This window comes from Pseudogymnoascus destructans, assembly GCF_001641265.1.
Source record: "Pseudogymnoascus destructans isolate 20631-21 unplaced genomic scaffold scaffold_2, whole genome shotgun sequence".
In the NCBI taxonomy this organism is placed as follows: Eukaryota; Fungi; Ascomycota; class Leotiomycetes; order Thelebolales; family Thelebolaceae; genus Pseudogymnoascus; species Pseudogymnoascus destructans.
Window position 1 is genome coordinate 1,923,246 of NW_020167521.1, and position 19,689 is coordinate 1,942,934.

The 19,689-nt window shown below is 53.0% G+C and overlaps 9 protein-coding genes and 1 non-coding gene across 10 annotated transcripts; 4 read left to right on the forward strand and 6 right to left on the reverse strand.

The window, feature by feature from the left end:
- Positions 1–193: 193 nt before the first annotated feature.
- Positions 194–1,873, reverse strand: TRP4 (anthranilate phosphoribosyltransferase). The gene is made up of 2 exons (XM_024464931.1): positions 1,407–1,873; positions 194–1,359 (listed from the first exon to the last, which is right to left on the reverse strand). The coding sequence occupies exons 1-2, from the start codon at positions 1,710–1,712 to the stop codon at positions 424–426; spliced, it is 1,242 nt and encodes a 413-aa protein (XP_024328041.1). The 5' UTR covers positions 1,713–1,873; the 3' UTR covers positions 194–423.
- A 47-nt stretch (positions 1,874–1,920) lies between these two features.
- VC83_01248 (uncharacterized protein) lies at positions 1,921–3,221 on the forward strand (the record flags this gene model as incomplete). Its single annotated transcript, XM_024464932.1, has 2 exons — positions 1,921–2,052; positions 2,112–3,221. 2 exons carry the CDS (start codon positions 1,921–1,923, stop codon positions 3,108–3,110), a joined length of 1,131 nt encoding a protein of 376 aa, XP_024328036.1. The 3' UTR covers positions 3,111–3,221.
- A 51-nt stretch (positions 3,222–3,272) lies between these two features.
- Positions 3,273–4,817, reverse strand: VC83_01249 (uncharacterized protein; the record flags this gene model as incomplete). Its single annotated transcript, XM_024464933.1, has 1 exon — positions 3,273–4,817. The coding sequence occupies one exon, from the start codon at positions 4,815–4,817 to the stop codon at positions 3,273–3,275; it is 1,545 nt and encodes a 514-aa protein (XP_024328037.1).
- A 363-nt stretch (positions 4,818–5,180) lies between these two features.
- Positions 5,181–5,253, forward strand: VC83_01250 (the record flags this gene model as incomplete). The annotated part of the gene is made up of 1 exon: positions 5,181–5,253. It is a non-coding gene; the product is annotated as a tRNA-Met (tRNA).
- A 383-nt stretch (positions 5,254–5,636) lies between these two features.
- On the reverse strand, positions 5,637–6,822 carry VC83_01251 (uncharacterized protein; the record flags this gene model as incomplete). Its single annotated transcript, XM_024464934.1, has 4 exons — positions 5,637–5,991; positions 6,034–6,289; positions 6,522–6,597; positions 6,727–6,822. The coding sequence occupies 4 exons, from the start codon at positions 6,820–6,822 to the stop codon at positions 5,637–5,639; spliced, it is 783 nt and encodes a 260-aa protein (XP_024327727.1).
- A 38-nt stretch (positions 6,823–6,860) lies between these two features.
- VC83_01252 (uncharacterized protein) lies at positions 6,861–7,672 on the forward strand (the record flags this gene model as incomplete). The annotated part of the gene is made up of 2 exons (XM_024464935.1): positions 6,861–7,029; positions 7,107–7,672. The coding sequence occupies 2 exons, from the start codon at positions 6,861–6,863 to the stop codon at positions 7,670–7,672; spliced, it is 735 nt and encodes a 244-aa protein (XP_024327726.1).
- An 819-nt stretch (positions 7,673–8,491) lies between these two features.
- Positions 8,492–10,684, forward strand: VC83_01253 (uncharacterized protein; the record flags this gene model as incomplete). Its single annotated transcript, XM_024464936.1, has 1 exon — positions 8,492–10,684. The coding sequence occupies one exon, from the start codon at positions 8,492–8,494 to the stop codon at positions 10,682–10,684; it is 2,193 nt and encodes a 730-aa protein (XP_024327725.1).
- A 1,159-nt stretch (positions 10,685–11,843) lies between these two features.
- Positions 11,844–14,803, reverse strand: VC83_01254 (uncharacterized protein; the record flags this gene model as incomplete). Its single annotated transcript, XM_024464937.1, has 4 exons — positions 14,719–14,803; positions 13,508–14,569; positions 11,894–13,456; positions 11,844–11,846 (listed from the first exon to the last, which is right to left on the reverse strand). Exons 2-4 carry the CDS (start codon positions 14,261–14,263, stop codon positions 11,844–11,846), a joined length of 2,322 nt encoding a protein of 773 aa, XP_024327731.1. The 5' UTR covers positions 14,264–14,569; positions 14,719–14,803.
- A 130-nt stretch (positions 14,804–14,933) lies between these two features.
- Positions 14,934–17,314, reverse strand: SPT15 (TATA-binding protein). Its single transcript, XM_024464938.1, has 3 exons — positions 16,526–17,314; positions 16,374–16,461; positions 14,934–16,293 (listed from the first exon to the last, which is right to left on the reverse strand). Exons 1-3 carry the CDS (start codon positions 16,792–16,794, stop codon positions 15,712–15,714), a joined length of 939 nt encoding a protein of 312 aa, XP_024327730.1. The 5' UTR covers positions 16,795–17,314; the 3' UTR covers positions 14,934–15,711.
- On the reverse strand, positions 16,889–18,290 carry VC83_01256 (uncharacterized protein; the record flags this gene model as incomplete). The annotated part of the gene is made up of 2 exons (XM_024464939.1): positions 16,889–17,377; positions 18,240–18,290. 2 exons carry the CDS (start codon positions 18,288–18,290, stop codon positions 16,889–16,891), a joined length of 540 nt encoding a protein of 179 aa, XP_024327729.1.
- Between the last annotated feature and the right edge of the window lie 1,399 nt (positions 18,291–19,689).

The following is a 19,689-nucleotide window of genomic DNA, read 5'->3' on the forward strand; positions in this document are numbered from 1 at the left end:
GTGTAGTATTATTATTCTACTTGTAGTATGTGTTTCGACTTTACTAGTTAGTTACTTGGTGGTATTGGAGGTGTTTAGTTATTTTCCACCGATTTATAAAATAATGATATTATTTGTCCAACATAAATATAAAGTCATACGGAAATTATTCGTGCTACCAATGACAAATACAAAAACGTAGAGTATCCCACAAGGCATTGAATGTATTCATATTTACTTCATTTAAACGGCTATATAAATCATGTCGCTACTTCTCAGACCCTGAAGTCAATACTTCTAAACCTAATGCCGGTTGAAAATCATCCAAAATACATACTACATGCCAACAAGCTATCCTAGGATAAATATCCATAACCTGATCCTCAGTCCATAGCCTGATCCTCAGAAATGTGGTACTAAAACGTGGCTTCTGGTGAGAGGTCTTCAAACCCAGGGTTCCGGAGTCTGTTCCCCCACACTGTTGGTGACCTCCACAAAGTGTCCCCACTGCTTCAAAGCAGCGCCACTCTCAACCGCCCATCTCGCCCTACGAACGCCCTCCTTCCATCTCTGACCCCCCGGACCCCTCTTCGTGATGACTTGTCCATCATCACCTGGTCCCATATTGCTCGTTTCCGCCTCGCAGACCCCCGATGCCACGAATAGCGCCGCCGTGTTCATCAACACGAAATGAAGGATTGGGTCGTCTCTCGGGAGCTTGTTGTGCAACAGGTTCATGAGAATCGCCGCATTCTCAACCGGCTCCTTACCTGGTGAAACTTCGGATAGCGGATGGGCGGGGAGGCCAAAGTCAGCAGCGGACACAATGAAGTGGTCAACATCAATAGACTTCTCCCCATTAACCTCCGACTCGTTGAGCATCCAGCAGTAAGTGTCTCCGGCACAACTAATCTCATCGAGGTCCTCCGCACCACACGCAATGATAGCCTTGGTGGCGCCAGTCATCTTGAGGGCTTCGGCGAAAACGGGGCCGAGATCGCGGCGGGCGACGCCGATGAGGCGGGCCTCGATGACGCCTTCTAGGGGGTTGGTGAGGGGGCCGAGGAGGTTGAAGATGGTTCTCCAGCCGAGCTCTTTGCGGATTGGCGCGACGTACTTCATGGCGAGGTGGAAGACGGGGGCGTAGAGGAAGGCGTAGTTGGTCTTCTCATACACCTGGGCGATGGTGTCTGGTCGGACATTTAAGAGAACTGGGGGAACTGGCAGAGTGGAAGCAAGGAGATCCGCCGAGCCGGATTTTGAGGTGGATGCCCTGTTACCGTGCTTGCTTACAAGGAGAAGTGACGAGGCCAGGATGGACGAAGTCGTTGAGATATTGAAAGTATGATGAGAATCACCTCCCGTACCAACAATATCAACCTGTGGAGAGTTAGTAAAGTCCACCCAAGTGATAAAATCCCACTCACCAGCCCGCCCTTATAATTCCCCTCCCCCATACCCTTCCGTTTCACAACCTCCGCCAAAATGCTCCTATCCAGCGGTGCAGCGGCATCCCGCATAGCCTTCGCGCACTTCGCAATAACATCCGCCGTCCGGTCCCTCCCGGTAAAATGCAGACAAGTTAGCAGAGCACCGATCTGGACCGGCGACAGCTGATTGGTAAAAATGTGTGAAATCGCAGCTGCGATCTCATCGGCACTCACGTGTGGCTCGACCCCGGCGGGCCAAAGCCTCTTGAGCAAGGGCGTGATTGAGATTTGTGGGAGCGACATAATGTTAAAAAATGTGAAATTGTGAAATAAAGAGGAATGAAAATGGGCAAGGTTGTTGCCCAGCGGGCAGCTTTATAAAGAACAGCAAGCCAATAACTGTTTGTCTGTTTGCTTTATTACCCCGAATGTATTGTACAGATATCACAAGAGAGAGTCATAGGGTGGTATTGAATAAAATATCGGTGGGCACGTTGTGTTGCGCCCAATCATGTGCGCTGACAATGTATTGATGCCTGAGGCAACAAAATTTGTTAGATGCCAAAATTATTGGACTGAGACGATTCCTAAATTCGAGGAGACCAGGAGCTTCACCAGTTCACCACTCCACGCAACTTCCACCGTACGTCACGATCACAATCCCTCCCAAAACCCTCAATTGAACTAACACGCCCCCCCCAGAACAAGTTGCCCACCATGCCACCACGGATACACCGCCCCTCGCGGGCCGCCCTCTCCTCCCTCGTCCGCACGACCAACACCCCAATCACCACAACCCTCCTCCCACGCCAATATGCCACCGCAACCATAACCGCGAACACCTCCTCCTCGCCGACCTTCCCGCCCCTAAAGTCGCGCCTCCCAACCACCCAACCCATCTCCCTCAAGCCAGCACAGTTCCGCAAAACCCAACTCCTGCGCCAATACGCATCGCTCCTCCGCTCGACCCCCCTCCTCATCCTCTTCCAGCACAATAACCTCAATACCACCGAATGGACATCGCTGCGTCGTGAACTCGCTGCAGCTCTCGCGAAGGTAGACGCTGAGCTCGCTCTGGCTGGGGAGCCTGCCCCGTCCGGATCGGCTGTGAAGCTGCAGATCGTGCAGACGGGTATTTTCGCCGCTGCACTACGCGTGGTTGAGTACTTTGACCCCTCCGCCGTAGGCCCAGGGGAGGCAAGCCACACGCTCAGTAAAGCTGCGCACGAGGCTGTCGTGGGGACTAGAACTTCGCACGGATTCGCGCCGTTGCTTGCTGGCCCGGTTGCGGTGCTAAGTTTCCCTACCGTGAGCCCAGCGCATCTGAAGGCGGCGCTGACGGTGTTGGCGCCGCTTGCGCCAGAGTACCCTGCGCCGACGCGGAGGGCGAATCCGGGGTGGCATGATAACGCGGTGCAGACGGGGCTGCAGAAGTTGCAGTTGCTCGGGGCGAGGGTGGAGGGGAAGGTGTTTGACATGGAGGGGGCGAGGTGGGTGGGGATGATTCCGGGTGGGTTGGAAGGGCTGAGGGCGCAGGTTGTGCATTTGTTGCAGAGTGCTGGGGCTGGGGTTACGAATGCGTTGGAGAGCGCGGGGAAGAGCTTGTTTTTTACGGTTGAGGGGAGGAGGATGATGTTGGAGGAGGAGGAGAAGGGGCCGGAGGGTAAGGAGGAGGCGAAGGATGAGGTGAAGGCGGAGTAGATGGGTATGATAGGAGAGGATGTATTATATTGTTTTCATAGTGTTGGTTTGGCATGAATGTAAGAAGACACATGGCAAAGCCTCATGAAATATATTTTGTTATTCGTCTACCTTCTACTTCCTCACTATTCAAACCTATAGCCACCTCGGTATATCAACCATCTATTGGTTTTCCCTCAACTCCAACTTGGCATTGTGTCCAACAATACACCTAACTAGATCCCAATCACCCTTCTCTCCAACCCAATCACACACCACAATTCCCGTGCTACCATCTCCAATACCGCGCTCCTCCGCCAGAGTGCTATAGTACTCCTTCTCGTTATGCCTGCGGCACAGGAAGTCCACCGTCGCGGGGTTAACCTTGGCAGCGACACGGTCGGGCCAGCATCCCGGACGGAAGAAGTTGCTTGCAGTTAAGAAGTTGATGAAGAAGGGGTGGGGCTGCTCTGCCGCATTCGCCGCACCAGGCAGCGGGCACACAAGCGAACTCGCCTTCTCGAGATGGGTGTGGCAGAACTTGATCTTCTTGTCGATGTTGACGCTCTCCTCAACCTCGTAGAAGTCCTGGACGCGAATGGTGCCGCCGACGCACAGTCCGTCCTCGCAGTTGTCAGGCCAGCTGGAGGCGTCCAGGCCGAAGCCGGCGTTGTTGTTGTAGCCCTTGACAGCGTCATCGACGCCGAAGCGGCGGACGAGGACGATCTTCTTCTTGGACTCTTCCAGGCGTGGGATGCGGTTATCGGTGAACCAGCGTTCCTTGTCCTTGGAGATGTAGTGGTCGTGCAGGATCTTGGAGAACTGCTGGTCGGTGGATTTTCCGACACCCTCGCGCTTGAGACTCATGAGGACGGTCTCGGATGGGTTCTGGTCGAGGAAGGCGGTTACTTTATTGAGGAAGTCGCGGAAGTACTTGTTGCCTGTGAGCGAGATGGGGAAGACGGCGTGGACGAGGATCAGGCCGTCGGCGTTGGGATACTCAATGTTCTCAGGCTGGACGCGGACATCGAGGAAGCGAACGCCGTTGTTAAGCTGGTCGGTGACCGAAACAGCCTGACAGCGCACGGAGGGAAGAGCAAGGTAGTGGGTTGCGGAATTGTGAGTTCCTGGGATAGATAGCGCCGACAGGGGAGTCTCGGGCTTGAGCTTGCCCATCCAGGAGTTGAGGCGCGCAGATGAGTAGAGGGAGAGGTAAGAGTGCTCCGGCAGATAGACTCCAGTGTATTCAAACTGCGAGTTCTGCTGAAGAGGGGTCAAGGAGGTAGATCTGCTGGTTGGAGAGGGGACATCGAGCCTGTAACGTTGCCCCGCGTTCTCGAAGGTCAATCGCATAATCTCGTGGTCGTCGCGCTCCTTGAGCGGAATATCCGTCTTGCAAACCTCAAACGGCTCGATCCTGATGTTGACATCCTTATGGCTGAAGCTCTGTGCATTGGCTGCCAGCTCGAGGTTAGTTGGGCTCTGGATAGTGTTCGTAACATTGTTCATTAGCGTCGTGAAGTTCTTGGCCAAGCTTCCGAAACCTGAGTCGTTGTTGTTGTTGTTCTCAGTCTTAGCCGGTGCCTGACCAGGGGCCTGGAAGCGCTCGATGAGCTTCAGCTCAATCGGCGTCGAGGTCAAGTTCCTGATAATGAGGGGAGAAGCCATTTTGCGTGGTTGTACAGGAGTGGTGTTGGTGAACCACAGTAAAGGTGAAGCCCAGCCCATTATAAACAGCCCTCAAACAGCCCGCGCGGCCCACGACTTTACCCCTCGTTCTCGTTCGCGCCTTGTCCCACCGTCTGAGCTGAGCTGGCTATTTGCTATGACGAAAGTAGATAGGGCGTCACAAACCAAGGCTGGAGCACAAGGCCATAACTGCCACTGCAATTGGTTGTGTTCTCCTACTCTGGAGTCGTGTAAGGGCATGGAGTAGTAGGATGGTACTCCATGTCCTTTACAGTAAGTAAGTGGAGCTTGGTGGGGGTAAACACTGCCCCACCAAAAAAGAGAACTGGGGGGTTATTGACTCGGCTAGCGCATCAATTGTGTGATTCATATACCACAACACGCCACATGTTTTCATTCAAACAGCAATTTGGCGCAGCGGAAGCGCGCCGGGCTCATAACCCGGAGGTCGCATGATCGAAACATGCAATTGCTATATTTTTTGTATATTTTTTGTATATTTTTTGTATATATTTTTTGTATATATTTTTTGTATTTTTGCTGTCAGGGTGCATCACCACCACGTCTACGTACGGATGTGACAGTTTCCCCTCTTTTTTCGCATCCAAACATAGAAATAGTTTTCTATTTGCCACTTTGTGGTGCTTGCTTTTTGGAGATGACTCTCGCTTCAGTTTCTGAATATCAAACCTGGTGCCCAATACACAACAAACATCATACGAGCAAGCATTGACAAAGCTACGGATTACACTTTAAAGAGTCACGCACCAGTGGCAAGTTTGCAGCTATACATATTTTTTATTCTCTAATGCGTGCTTTAAACTAGCTGTTATTTAATCATATCGTCACGACGTGCATTTACTCATCGTCGTGGTAGAACACCTTCTCGTAGTTCTGCGGCAAGAAACTACCATCTCGGCCCTGCATCGAATCAATAACCTTGATATCCTCCTCAGTCAACTCAAGCCCATCAATCTCGTAGTTGGCCTGGATGCGGTCCGCAGTCACCGACTTGGGGATGACGCTGCGGCCCTTGGTGATGTTCCACACGAACATAACCTGCTGTGGCGAGCGGCCCTTCTTCTCAGCGAGCTCGAGGAGGGTGGCGTCCTTGTGCAGCGGTGAGGTGGTGGAGCCGAGGTAGGAGTAGGCGGTGGAGTGGATGCCCTTGGAGGTGTTATAGGCGACCAACTTGGGGGAGGACACCGATGTTCTTCACCTTGCCGGCCTCGACCAGCTTCTGCATCTCGCGCACGTGTCAACGTAGTCCCAGTCGGAGTAGACCTCCTTCATGTTTGGGTTGGTTCTGCAAGGCCAGTGGATGAGGTATAGGTCGACGTAGTCAGTACCCAGGTTCTCGAGCGAGGCGTCAATGCCCTCGGCAACGCGCTTGTGCCATGAGTTGTCGAGCTTGGTGGTGAGCCAGACCTGCCCACGGGGAACACCGGAAGCCTTGATTCCGACACCGACCTCAGTCTCGTTTTGGTAGGCGAAGGCTGTGTCAATGTGGCCTGGGGGGTGTTAGGGATGGGTGAAATGTGAAGATTGAGGGGTGATATGGGGGTGGATGGGAACACGTACGAGGTGTGGACGGCAGCCATTGTGATTCTAAAAGCCAGGTTGCTGTGTTATTGGGATAGATAAAGGTATTGTAAATAGAGACTCAAGGGTATCAAATAAACAAAGGATTGAGCAGATTAACTTGGGGGAAAAAAAGTCCAAGGGCCTCCTGCCTTCTTATACCAGTTAATACTCCTCGCCCCTCGCTGGCAATTGTTCCGTCGCAATCCCACCTGTAGATCTTGGCTGGCGTCTCATCCTGTTACAGCGTACTTTCTCCCCCTCCCATCCTATCAAAGTTAATTATAGTGGTGGGGTGTTTTGGTGAGGTGGGGTGACGTCGAGGGTCTTTAGGCTAAAAATTGGGTGTCAGCCCAGGCCCACGAACGGCACTGAGTGCTTCGCGGGGGTAATGCTCGGAGTACGCAAGGCTCGTGTTAACCCGAAGATACGCCAGCGCCTCAAGTTCCAATAAGTTGCGCATTTCATATAGCTACTTCTAGGCCCTGCCTATCACTCACAATGTCCTCTGGTTTCGTCTCGGGCGGCACGACAGACGCGCCCATCGAGCGCTCCGACGAATGGCTCGCGGCGCAGGTTGAGCTTGAAGCCAACCGCCGGCGCAAGGCCGACGAGGCAGCGGCGCAGAACTCTGGGCGCTCACTCTTCGAGACTCTCGAAGCCAACAAAGGTTTTTTGCCCTCATTACCCAACCCTACTGTTTTATACTGGGAGCTCCCAATGCTGATCACGTAGCCTGTCCCTAAGCCGCGAAACAAGACGCCTTTGAAGAGGCGAGCAGACTCAAGAACCAGTTCCGCGCGCTCGACAATGATGAGATTGACTTTCTGGATTCGGTCCTCGAATCTACGCGGGCGGAGGAAGCGCGCGTGAGGAAGGAGACGAACGAAGGGCTAGAGGTGTTTAGGAGGAGACAAGAGGAGCTGGACAAGGCGGCAAAGGGCGAGACTGGTGCGGAAACTACTATGGCAGCTGCGGATGATGAGTGGGCTACGGCGGCTAAGAAGAGGAAACGAGGGAAGGAAGGAGCGCTCAAGGGACTTAAGCTGAGGAAGGCATCATCGAGTGACCGCGCGACTGGAAAACAGGCAGGAGCGACAGAGAGTCCTGGAACGGAAGGCGCGAGTCCCAAAGTCGAAGCTCAGAAGGGAAAGAACGACCCAGCAGGTCCGCACAAAGCTGCCGAGGCCAAAACGACCATCGCTACAACCACTGAGAAGCAGCCGGCAAAGCCTACACCTGAGAAAGCAGCTGAGCCCAAATCGGCTCTCGGCTTGGTGGATTATGGCTCGGATGAGGATGATGATTGGTAGATTCTCATACTCGATAATTTGTCGTTGGCGTTGCAAGGAATCGGGGAAAATAGATGACTGACGGCTCGGAGCGCTGATATAAGATTTGGCGTTTGGTGTGATACGGTATACGAGTAGCGGCAACAGAATGAGGCCATATAAAGCTTCAAAAGTAGGGTATTCATACTATAAACGTGTGAACCCCGAATTCTACTCCAGATTTTAAAATTTCAAAACTAAGACTACTTTATAAGCACCCATTTAAAGAGCAATACGTTGGATATCTGGTAATTTATGCGTTAATTAAATATCCATCGTCTTTCTATTCCACTTTATTTATGCTGTCACTCCACGTACGTTTGTGCGTCGCAAATCACGCGTTTTATTGATCGTCCTTGTCATCCTCTGTAGGGGTTCGCGGTTGTGGTTGCCCCGACGACCAGCCTCAATTTACGGTCTAGAAGGCATCAGATCAGACCACTCTCCGATTCGACTCCATGGAGACAACCACGGCTACGATTAACGATTAACGGACATATTTGAGATGAACGTCTATTGAGCGCTATTTCCGCGAGAGTGCATATAGTAGATTCCTCAGCAAGATACCCAACAGCATAGCGACCCACGGTTTGGTTCAGTGTTTCTTCTGCGCTTTCCGTCATTTCACGACTACTGCATGACGTCTGGCGTAAGTTTTGGCATCTTATCCACTTGCCTTAGGCGGTACTGTCGCTTCATAGCTAACCAAAGACCTATATAGTCTGGGAGCTGCCCTCGAAAGCTTGAGTCCTGGTGACAAGCGGGTGCCAAAATACATAGTCAGGATCACAGTCAACAAACATGGGGGCCCTCGATGCCCTGAACCCTTTGAAGGTGGCGAAGCGCCGGTCGTCAAATAATTACTCCGCGCTACCCTTTCATGAATCGTCACGGGCGAGAGACTCGATTGACTCGGAGAAACAAAACATTATTGATCATGACTATGAAGTCTCGAGCGACGACTATGATTCTTCGTTGCCCATCTCTCCCGTTACAAGTTCTTCCAGAGAAACTTCTGGGTCATATGACTCGACCCAACCGATGATAAGGAGGAGGACAATCTTGCGGACACGCCAACGATGTTTTGCATATCGAGTACCTCAGAGAATCATACGATACCTGTGCTTCTTGGTTATGCTGGGAGTGCTTGCATTCATAGGCTTCTTAATCGCTATGAGCATTATAGACTCAAAGAAGCTGGAGGATATGGGGAACCAACGACCGGAAGGAGCTAAACAATGGGAGTCGTTTCCGTTCTCGGACCGATATTATGGCGGCATCAAGGCATTGGTGTCACTGGCGAAGAACAAGCCCGAATATCCCAGGGACCCTGAGGATGAGACGGAATTGTTGAACATCACAGAAGTTATGTCGTCCAATCTGGGCATTCCTTCCAGCAAACCATACAACCCGTATCCGGACTACAACTCGAGCGCGTACCTGCAAGAGTACGTGCCAGTAAAGGAATGCTTCCTTGACGCCAAGACCAGTGCCAGGATCCCGCCTCTACGCTACTACGAGGGGAGGCCGGCTGGGTTTGCTGACCATATCATGGGGTCATATGATATGATGGGCTTGCCTGATGATATCTGTTTTGACAGATACGGCAGACTTGGCCCATACGGTCACGGCTACTCGCTGCGAAAAGGCGGACTGGCAAGTGGTATGCACGGCGATATGGATGGGGCAGATCAAGTCTGGAGTGAATTTCCACAGTATGATTTCACAAATGTTGACTGGGCCGAGGCACAACTACGGTGCTCTATCTCCAACGTCAAACGCTTCAGATCAGGCGCTGGCGGTGTCACCAAGAAAAACAGAAGGGGAGAGATTGCTGCCAACGTTATTGTTCCTGCCACCACCACAACTTCCGCGGATTCTACTTCTGCTACGGCCACTCAGCCTCATGGAATTGGAGCAAAGCTCGTCCATAGAACTGCAGTTGTCATACGCACGTGGGACGAATTTATCTACCGCGAAGAAGACATCCTGTGGCTCCGCGGTCTCATTACTGAGCTGTCATTGGGCTCTGGTGGCGAGTATGATATCCACCTTCTCGTGCAAGTCAAGGATGAATCGATCCCAGTCTTTGCGGATGAAGAAACCTATGAGAAACATCTCAGAGAGCGCGTCCCTGCAGAGTTCCAAGGCATCGCAACACTGTGGTCCGAGACCCAGATGGTGATGCTGTACAACGGCGTGGAAGAGACGAACTTCCGCAACCTGCCGATTCATGGCGTATACCGTGGCCTAATTCAAGCTCTCCAGTGGTTCGCCCAGAAACACCCCGAGTACGACTTCTTCTGGCAATGGGAGATGGATGTGCGCTACACTGGGCATTGGTACAACCTCTTTCAGAAGATGGATACCTGGACGAAGGCACAACCCCGCAAGTTCCTCTGGGAGCGCAACAGCCGCTTTTACATCCCCGCCGTGCACGGCAGCTGGGAAGACTTCAGCCACATGGTACGCGTGCAGACCGAGTCTGGCACCGACTCCCCCGGTAACATCTGGTCCGGCCTAAACGAGGACGGCCAATCCGTCAACAACGGCCCCAAAGGCGACAAACCCATCTGGGGCCCCGAGCGCCCCCAGCACGCCGAGGACTGGTTCGAGACTGAAAACGACCCCGTTCCCCCCCGCCTCTTAAAAGACGACAAGTACGAATGGGGCGTCGGCGAAGACGCCGACCTCATCACCCTCAACCCCCTCTTCGACCCGGACTACACGACCTGGCTCCTCGCCGAGGACGTGACGGGGTACAACCGCACCAACGGCCCCCCCCCCGCCGCGCCTCCATCGTCACCGCCAGCCGCCTCTCCCGCCGCCTCCTCAACACCATGCATCGCGAGACGGCGATCAAGAAGCACCACGCCTTCCCAGAGATGTGGCCCGCGCAGGTGGCGCTCAACCACGGCTACAAGGCCGTGTACGCGCCGCACCCGATGTTTGTGGATCGCGTGTGGCCGCTGCCGTACCTGGGAGCCACGATGAACAGTGGTCGTAACGGAGCGACGGGGGCGAGTCGCATGGGAATTTTCGGGGAGAGAGAGCATAATTTGCTGGGGATGACGTGGTATTATAATTCGGGGTTTGCGGGGAACTTGTGGAGGAGGTGGATGGGGCTTAAGGTTGATGAGCTGGGGGGGGAGAAGATGGAGGTTGGGGAGGGGTCGGAGGGGAGGATGTGTGTGCCCCCCGTGTTGTTGCATCCGATTAAGGGGGTGGAGTTGCCGGTGGAGGAGGTGAGGGTTGATAAGGGGGGTGGGGATGCGATGGGGCCGGGTGCTTAAAAGTGGGGAGGAGGGTGTTATGATAATTGCTGTGTTTTTGGATGGGATGTGATGGAAGGAGTTTTGGGAGGGATAATGAATTGGATGGAAGGCGTTGGGGCGGCATTGGCTAGGTGTATCTACTCTCCCTATACCGGGGCATTAGGATAGACAGGATTTATTATAGATGGGGATGGGAGGTGTAGATTGAGATGCCGCAATGGATATATATTCTCTGAAATGGGTTTATCTTTGCGATCCTGTCAGCGTGATCTTTTGCCGCCTTAGGCAAAAGCCACTGGGACGTGGCGATGGACGCCCGTCAGCCATTCCATCAACCATCGTATCAGATACCCCCTACGTCTCATCAGTAGACCTTCGGTAAGCTAGCTCAGTATGGTATTGACGCGCTATGATGCGTACGAGGCTGATATGTCGTTGAGCGGTGCTGTTGTCGATTGGTGACGTTGTCGATTATTTTCCTGTCGTTGGAAGCTACTGTTGTTTCTCGATGCTGCTGTTACCCATCGAAGTTGTTGTCAGTTTAAACTGCTGTCGTTCGATGTCACATTGACACCCTGAAAAAGCATTGCGAATATCAGTCTCAGTAACATCATGATGTAGTTGCTCGATCAGAATGCCTTGTACTGTTTGACCTGGTTCGTGGGTCTTTTTGAATAGCCAGCTTCGCATACAGGTCTCCCTCCCAGCAATGTCGCTTGGTGCAGTGATCCGTCGTACCTTTAAGCTTTGGTAAAGGCGTGAAACCTCAATTTAAGTCACTGCGCCAACAGGGCTTGATTCTTTCCAGTATACAAAGTCCTTTTAGTAACTAATATCCCCCCCCGTATTCAAGACCCCCCCTCCCCCCCTCTTCCCCCTCACTCCCCGAATCAGCAAACATATCCTCCGCCTTCGGTCGTTTCCTAACCGGCCTCTCCATCCCTCTCTCCTGCTGCTGCAGCTGCTCCACAACAACCGGTTCCGCCGGCGGCGGCTCATACGTCTCCTCCTCCTCATCAACAACCATCGGCTCTCCATCCACATCCCCCTCTTCCTCCTCAGACGGTTCCATGGGCACCCCATCCAAATCCTCCTCGTCCTCCACCATCGGCTGGCCATCCACATCCTCCACTTCCTCCCCCCCATCCACCTCCGCACCAACAACCCGCTCAACAGCCTTCCACCTCCCAACTTTCTTCTCCTCAACCTCCTTCTCCTCCCTCACCGGCACCTTGAAAGCCTCTACAAACCCCTCCTGCGCCTTGGCAGGGAACACACACCAGCCCTCCCACAGCGCTAGTACCGCGCCTACACTACGTCTCCATTTTTCTCCGCGCATGCGGCCCCAGCCCATGCGTCGCTCCAGACTAGCGAGGTGCTCGAAGGTTTTAGAGCGCCGGAGAGCGGATTCGAGGAGAGAGCGGTATCGCCAGGCGTGGCGGATGCGGGAGGTGGAGCAGGAGGAGAGGAGGGAGGAGATGAGGTGGAGGGCGTTGAGGGTTGCGGGGGTGGTGTCTTCTTTCTCCGCTGCTTCCTTCCCCTCGCCTCCAGTTGTTTGGGGGGGGGGGCGGTAGGTGGGGTTGGCGGAGGTGAAAGAGTAGGGATGCGCGACGTTCGCAACTAGTGCTTCGACCACCTCGTCGGCGCCACGCCCGGCGTGGGTTATGGCGAAGGCGGTTACGCGTGCTACATCCCCCTTTCTCAATTTCCCAGTCGTAGTAGGGAGGCGGGCAAGGAGGTGCGTAAGTTTTGCCCTGGCGAGGGGGTTGAGGTAACCCGGTCCGCCCTCGTCTTCTTTCCCGCGCCCCGCTGCTTCGTCGCCAGAATCTTCCTCGTCGTCGTCAGAGTTATAAGCAGCATCTTCGACGAACTCATCGAGCCGCGTGACGAACTCGAAGGGTAACCCAGACTCAGGCGCCTTCCACGCTGCGCTGTCTTCGAAGAGGGGGACGTAGCGACCAGAGCTGGGGGAGGAGGATGTCATCATCTCCCACAGCCGGTAGCGGTAGTATACACCCCCCCCGCTCCTGGCGTCCCACAGCCACGCCCAGCGGGGTTCGCGCTTAACTTCTGGTCTGCTCATTAGCAGAGCCTCGAAAGCCGGGCCGTGCGTGAGCAGCGACTCGATGGTTTTGTGGATGACGCGGAGCTCTTTGATGTCAGATGGTTGCCGCACTGGGACGTGGAGGATGGGTCCTAAAGGCCCGCGTGGGGTGGAGGCGTAGGAAGTCGGGGGAGCGATGCCGCGGTACTGGTTTGGTGCGAATTGTTGCGTGTTTGGGACCCCTTCGACAACCACTGGTTTCGCGCCGAATGGATGCGCAGCTGCTCCTGCGGTGGAACCCGCTCCGCGCCCGGTGCCAGCGCCGACGGTGGATGACTCCAGCGCGGCAGACGATAAATACCGATGCAGCTCGAGACAGAATCCAAACCCCAAATACTTATTCTGCAACGCATGCACAGCGGCATCAATATCATTCGCCGCCGTCTCCTGGGATAATGTCACAATGGCCGTCATGCTCCTTCTTTCCCCCCCTCCTACCCCTCCAGGTGGCGGAGGCAGGATTTTCACAGCATCAACAGTCAGCCCCGGAATCAACGCCTTAATCGCCGCCGTCGACGTCCCCGGCGGCAACTGCGCAAGTCTCAACGTCGGTTTCGCCAGCGCCGGCTCTGCTCTCCCACCCGCCGTCCTCCCTGCCGCAGTATCGTCTTCCTCCTCATCGTCTGAGGCGCCGAAACCGCGTGGTGTGGCGCGGGGAGGCGAATCGTCGAAGCCTAGGAGGGCGCCCCTGTCGCCTCTGTCGCCACCAACGCCGCTGCCGCTGCGCCGCGCGCTGCTACTGCTGTTGTTGAAAGAAGCTTCAAACCCCCTCTTCCTCCGCGGTCCATGGATAGGACCCAAACTACCTGGGCCGCTGGACCCTCTCATAGGTCCCATTGGCGGTGGTGGCCCGCCGAACCTTCTCCCACCGTGGTCATAACCGCCGCTTGTATACCCCCCTCCCCCCTTTCGACCACCTCCTTTTCCATATCCCCCTCCACCTCCCCCGCCACCTCGTCCATCCCCCCCGCCATCATTGGCATTAGCGTTATAACCGCCTTCGTCGTCGTCAAACGACTTCACAAAACTCTCATACACCGCCTTCGTCTCTGCCTCCTCCCTCACGCGCTTCGCCTCCGCCTCCGCGCGCTGCTTCTCGAAGAGGGATTTCTTGGTTAGGGCGTGGAGTTTGTTGTCTATGGCTGGGAATTCTTTGATGTGTTTGTTGTTGCCGCTGTAGGCGGAGTTGTCCATTGTGGCAGTCTCAGCTTGGTGGACGGGGCCGCGCCCTCGGGCTATGGATTGTGGTGTGTGGACAGGCACTGTAGAGTGGTGCTGAGAAGCGGTTTATGTGTTGATGGCGATCAGATTGCACATCTCTATCCTGCCTGGTAGATGCCAACGTGTTGCGTGTGCGCGTCGTTGCGTTTGTTCGGAGCCTCGTGTTAGATCGCGCGACGCACGGACCATTTACGTTTGACAGGTCGACACTGTTAGGCCTCGATATCTAAACTATACTGTCTTATGGCCAACCCCTGCCGCTTCGTTGGATCTTACGTGCTAGAATTGATTAGCTATTAAATGTCGAAATTCATACTGTACTGTTAGGTTGTTAGAAAACTAGTTCATCGCCATTTCCGCGCTACACTGTATGGGTTAAGTGATACGTTGAAACAGCCTAGCGTAGATGGTATAAAATGGGATTTTACGTTTTGAAATGGCATCGTATGTTCGTGGCTCTCCTTGGCAGGAAGCCCTCTGCAAGAGCCTCACTAGCGCAGTCGCTCATTGCTTACTTACAGGTGAAGATGAAGATGTTGATAGGAATGATTGTGTGGCAGGTCACCAATCGGTCACGTGGTTGCTGTTGGGAAGTTCCAGCAGGAAACTTATGACACTCACATCACATGCAAATCAGACGAAATCATGTTATCAAGAGCTGGTATTCACTATCCCTCAGCCCTCCCTCACAGCTAGTCCACCACTAAACTGCAGCCCATGCATGCAACTCCTCCGCAAGAGCGACACCATTACGCAAATAATCTCTCTATCCCTCACTCAGAGCCACCTGAGCCAGCCCCGTCTCAAAAACTCGGAAGCTGCTCGCTCCCCCTCCCCCCTGGAGGCTCCCAATAATATCATCATCCCCTCATCCCCTCATCCACTCAAAGCCAGGCAATAAATACGCTGGTCTCTCTCTCTCTCTCTGATCTTTCCCATTTCGCTCAAATTAAGTAAAAAGAACACCCCAATAAAAGCCCCCGATTTCTCTCTCCGCGCTGTTGTTCTCCACCATAACCCACAGGGTCAGAGGGCGAGGAAAAAAACAAGCCGCGTCAATATTTGTGTCCCCTTCAAAAATTGGAGATTCAGCACAGCTGCGGGATGTAACGTAAAGTAAAAAAGTCCTGCCCGCGCCCCCCCGGATTCCCATCTTTCGCCCGCCCAAATAAACGCCGTGTGCAATGCAAGAAAGGTAACAAAAATAACGGTCGCGATGATAACGACGAAAAGGTGATCTGAGTTGATGTGTGGCTCCCCGGTTCTGCGGGAGGGTATGTGTTTGTTTTGGCCAGACTCCGAGGTCGTGAGTGGCGCCGCAAGCATGCATCAAGGCCCTTTGTCGTGTTGTGTGTGTGTGAAAAGGAAAATGAGAGTACGAAGCTTTTGGGTGTGAATCGTGGTATCGTGAAAACAATAATCTACAGTTGCGGATAAGGTGGTAGTACACCGAGCTGGATGAGCAGCAAGGTAAAGAGTTGATCGAGACCCGTTTGCGTCCGTGGTTTGGAAGGTGGTTTAGACCTTTTTGAAATCTTAGTGGTGTTAGTATTGTGCATTCGACGGAAGTTAAAAAGATGGAATTTACCTTGGAGCACGGGGTAGATCATCTCGAAGGCCTGGTAGATCTCCTCCCTGACCTTTGCACCCGTGAGGACGATCTTGCCCGACACGAAGATGAGCAGCACGATCTTGGGCTTGATCATGCGATAGATCAGACCAGGGAACAGCTCCGGCTCGTAAGAGCTGAAGTTGTGATGCTTGGAAGCCAGACCCTCAAGGCGGATGGGGAACTTAATGTCGCACGAGCCGACAATGTTCTGGATCTTAAAGTCGGTGAACTTGGCGTTGAAGCCGAGCTTCTGGATGATGCGCGCGTACTTGCGCGACGCCAGCTTGGAGTCATCCTCCGACTTCGCACCCGTCACGACCATCTTGCCCGACGCGAAGATGAGCGCCGTTGTCTTCGGCTCACGGATACGCATGATCACGGCGGCGAAACGCTGGAGACAAGGTCAGTTAGCAAGGACGAAGCATGAAAAACGTGCGGCGCCGATGCCAGGATCTGGGTGGTCAGCAGTACCTTTGGGTTGTATTCCGCGTTCCTCGCATGCAGCGCGATCGTCTTGAGATCCAGCCGACAATCAAGGTTGACGGTGGCAACGATATTTCTTTAGGAACATGCGAGATAAGCCTCTAGATTCTACCAAGGTGCCAGAACAGGGTCATACATACTGCAAGGTAGGAACAATTCCGCTAACTCCCTGAGTCGCGCCGGGAGTGGCAGCCGGTGTCGCGGGAGTCACCCCGTGGCCGTTCGTCTGGCCGTTGGCCTGGACTGCCTGACCTCCATTCGCACCCTGCTTCTGCTGACCATTCATCTTCTCGGCCTCGGAGGAGGGTGGAGTGAGATCGCCAGCGCCACCTGGGAAGGAGAGAGAGCCGGGCGCGATGAAGGTCTTCGCCTGCATCGCGTTCTCAGGATGAGTCTGGATAGAGTTCATCTTGGCGGTATTTGTGATTTACGATCTACGAAACGTGCGCGCAAGGTGATATATCGTGTGTCAGGCTATCGAGAGAAGCTTTGTCAGATCGATTTCAGACTTGAGATGAGATGAGGACGACGTTCGAAGTCGCGGTAAGATCGCTAGTTCGAAGTCGGAAGAGAAGAGAGGTCGCGAAGAGAGAGTAAAGTGTGGGTGAAAGAAGTGAGAGGTAGACGTCGAGAGAAGTAACTGGTCTGGCGCCGTACCGTTTGCGGGAGATAAACAAGTCAATGTCTCCCCTACAGTCGCTGCTCGACGTGAAGGATGATGGTTCTTTCTTTTTTGATGTCTTGGTTTGTTCGTGGAAAACGCGACGATGACGATGGATCGACTCGGTTGATCGAGATCGCGACAAGTTCCAGAAGGAGTGGAAGAGTGGGTGAAGAGTTGAGAGAGAGCGTGTGTTTTCGTTCTTCTGCTTCTTCTGCTTCTTCTGCTTCTTCTGCTTCTTCTGCTTCTTCTGCTTCTTCTGCTTTTTTGCTTTTCTGCTTTTCTGCTTTTCTGCTTCTGCTTCTTCTGCTTCTTCCTGTTGTTCTGGCAACTTTTTGATGAGTTACGTAGTGTCTTGGGTAGTGGGGGTAGTGGGGGAGAGGAGGGGAAGTGAAATGGTTGTTGACGACTACGTTGGCCGAAATGTGTGTTCAGGCTCGCAAAAAGATCGAGAAAAACAACCAGGAGATGGGCTGCCTATTTAACTCGCGGATGTTGCTGCCTTGTTGCCTGGCGGGGGCAAGACAGAGATACCTGAGTTGCGGGTGGTGGCGCGAGATTACAGGATGTGGTTTAGCGTAGGTGTTGGTGTGATCTTGGGTGATTTTTGGTGGTGGGAGAGTGTTATGAGTGGCTGATTAGCGTGGACTAGTGGGTGAGATTGGGACTAGCGTGTGGATGAGACGGGTTTTGGGGGCAACAGGAGTTGAGGAAGGAGCGAATCAGAAAGACGCGTACGTGGACGGATACATGGGGATAGTCTGGGATAGTCTGGGATAGTCTGGGAAGGAATGTACTGGGTACTTTGGATATTGGCAAGTAGAGGGTACATCAGTCAACAACCCCAGTCGAACACCACAATCTCAGTCCAGACAAGGCCTTGTTAAAACAGGGGCTACAAGTATCTCACGGCAAAACTTAGTATGAAGAGTACATTCCAACACCCTGTGAAGAATCCCACAGCCCCGTTCACAGTTGTCGCAAGTATCTCACAGCAGATTCACAGTGAAGTGTACATTCCAACCATCAAATCAACTCCAACACCCACACACACTTCTCCCTCTCCAACCTATCTCGGTCGCCATATATATATCACCATGTCGCATCTCACCATATATATCGCCGTACACCGTATATCGTATACCGTAAACCGTATATCCCCAGCATCTCCAACTCACACCACCCTCACGTACCACCGCATCACTCCCGCTTATCACCACCTTGCCGTCGCCATCTTTCCGCATCCCCTCCGTAAGCTCTCACCCGATCGTGCCGTATCGTGACAATCAATCAAGCCACTTCTGCACTATCCCATCCCGTACCGTACCATCACCCGCTCAAACGCCCAGCCTTGCCTCCTCCCAGTACGTACGTCACCCTCAAACGCCCAGCCTTGCCTCCCCAATAGCTCAGCCTCGCCCCCCGAACCGTGCGGCGCCAAAAAAAAAAAAAAAAAAAAAAAAGGACACGGTCACCAAATCAAACGGTCAAGTATCGATACATCCACCTATGACTCACACAGCTTCAACATCCATACACGCCACACGCTGCGCGCAGTAGCCCGATCGGGGGGCCGAGCGGTTGCAATGTTGTTGCCTGGAATGTGGATACGGGGTACTTGTGTACCTATTGGAGTTGTGAGGTTTTAAATGCAGATGTGGCTGGACGAGCACGTGATTAGGGGGAAGTAAGTGATACTGATGGAAATACGGACCGTGCGATGGGGAAAGTTGGTATATATGGGACAGTATGGGGAGAAGAGTTATATATGACTATAGATGCAAGAAAATTAGGCATCTCGTTCGATCTGCTATATACAAGCTTGCAATTCGCGATTGCTAGCAAAAGTGCCAATAGGCAGTAAAACAATAAATAAATTCTACAGTCGAGTCGCGCTAAGTCGATTCGCGATTAGTCGATTATCGCGATAACTCGGTATTTTTCTTTGGCCAAATTAATTCCTCATACAAATCGCGATTCACTCGATATTGACCTCATCTACCAAATTATAGACTTATCAGATGAATCGATGCCTCCAATTCGGCTGTACACAATGACGACTGAGCAGCGTCATGCGCTCAGAAGTTGGTTCTCTCGACAGTATCCTCGACCACCTACCTAGAGAGCCTGTATCAAATGGTTCTAACAGCAGTATAATCACCATCTTACCTAGTCAACGGTCTCTGATTCGTTAAGCTCTCGATTTACTAGCCTAGACAGCCCTGTTTCGAGCACCCCTCTTACTGCCAAACGACGTAAAGCTCCTGCTTAGCTAGAGCTTAAGGCTGCTCTTTTCGAGTAGCAAAAGCGCATTGAAGAAAAAGGAGGGATAACAACTAGGGATATACTGCAAGAGAAAGCGAAACAAATCTGGTAGTTGTTACCATAATACACGGATAAGCCTATACCTAATTTTAGTATAGGTTAGCTCAACAATTTTAAGAAATGACATTAGATCAAAAACCACGTTAGACACGGCGAAGTAGGTTCAGTTCCTACAACAGCAGAAGACGAGATGAAGGCAATTTAAATGCTAGCAGGAGATTTCAAAGAGGAAGATATATATAACATAGATGAAACAGGGCTTTACTAGAGGATGACACTGTCAAGGGGACTCTTATCACAAGGAAGGCCTAGATTGAA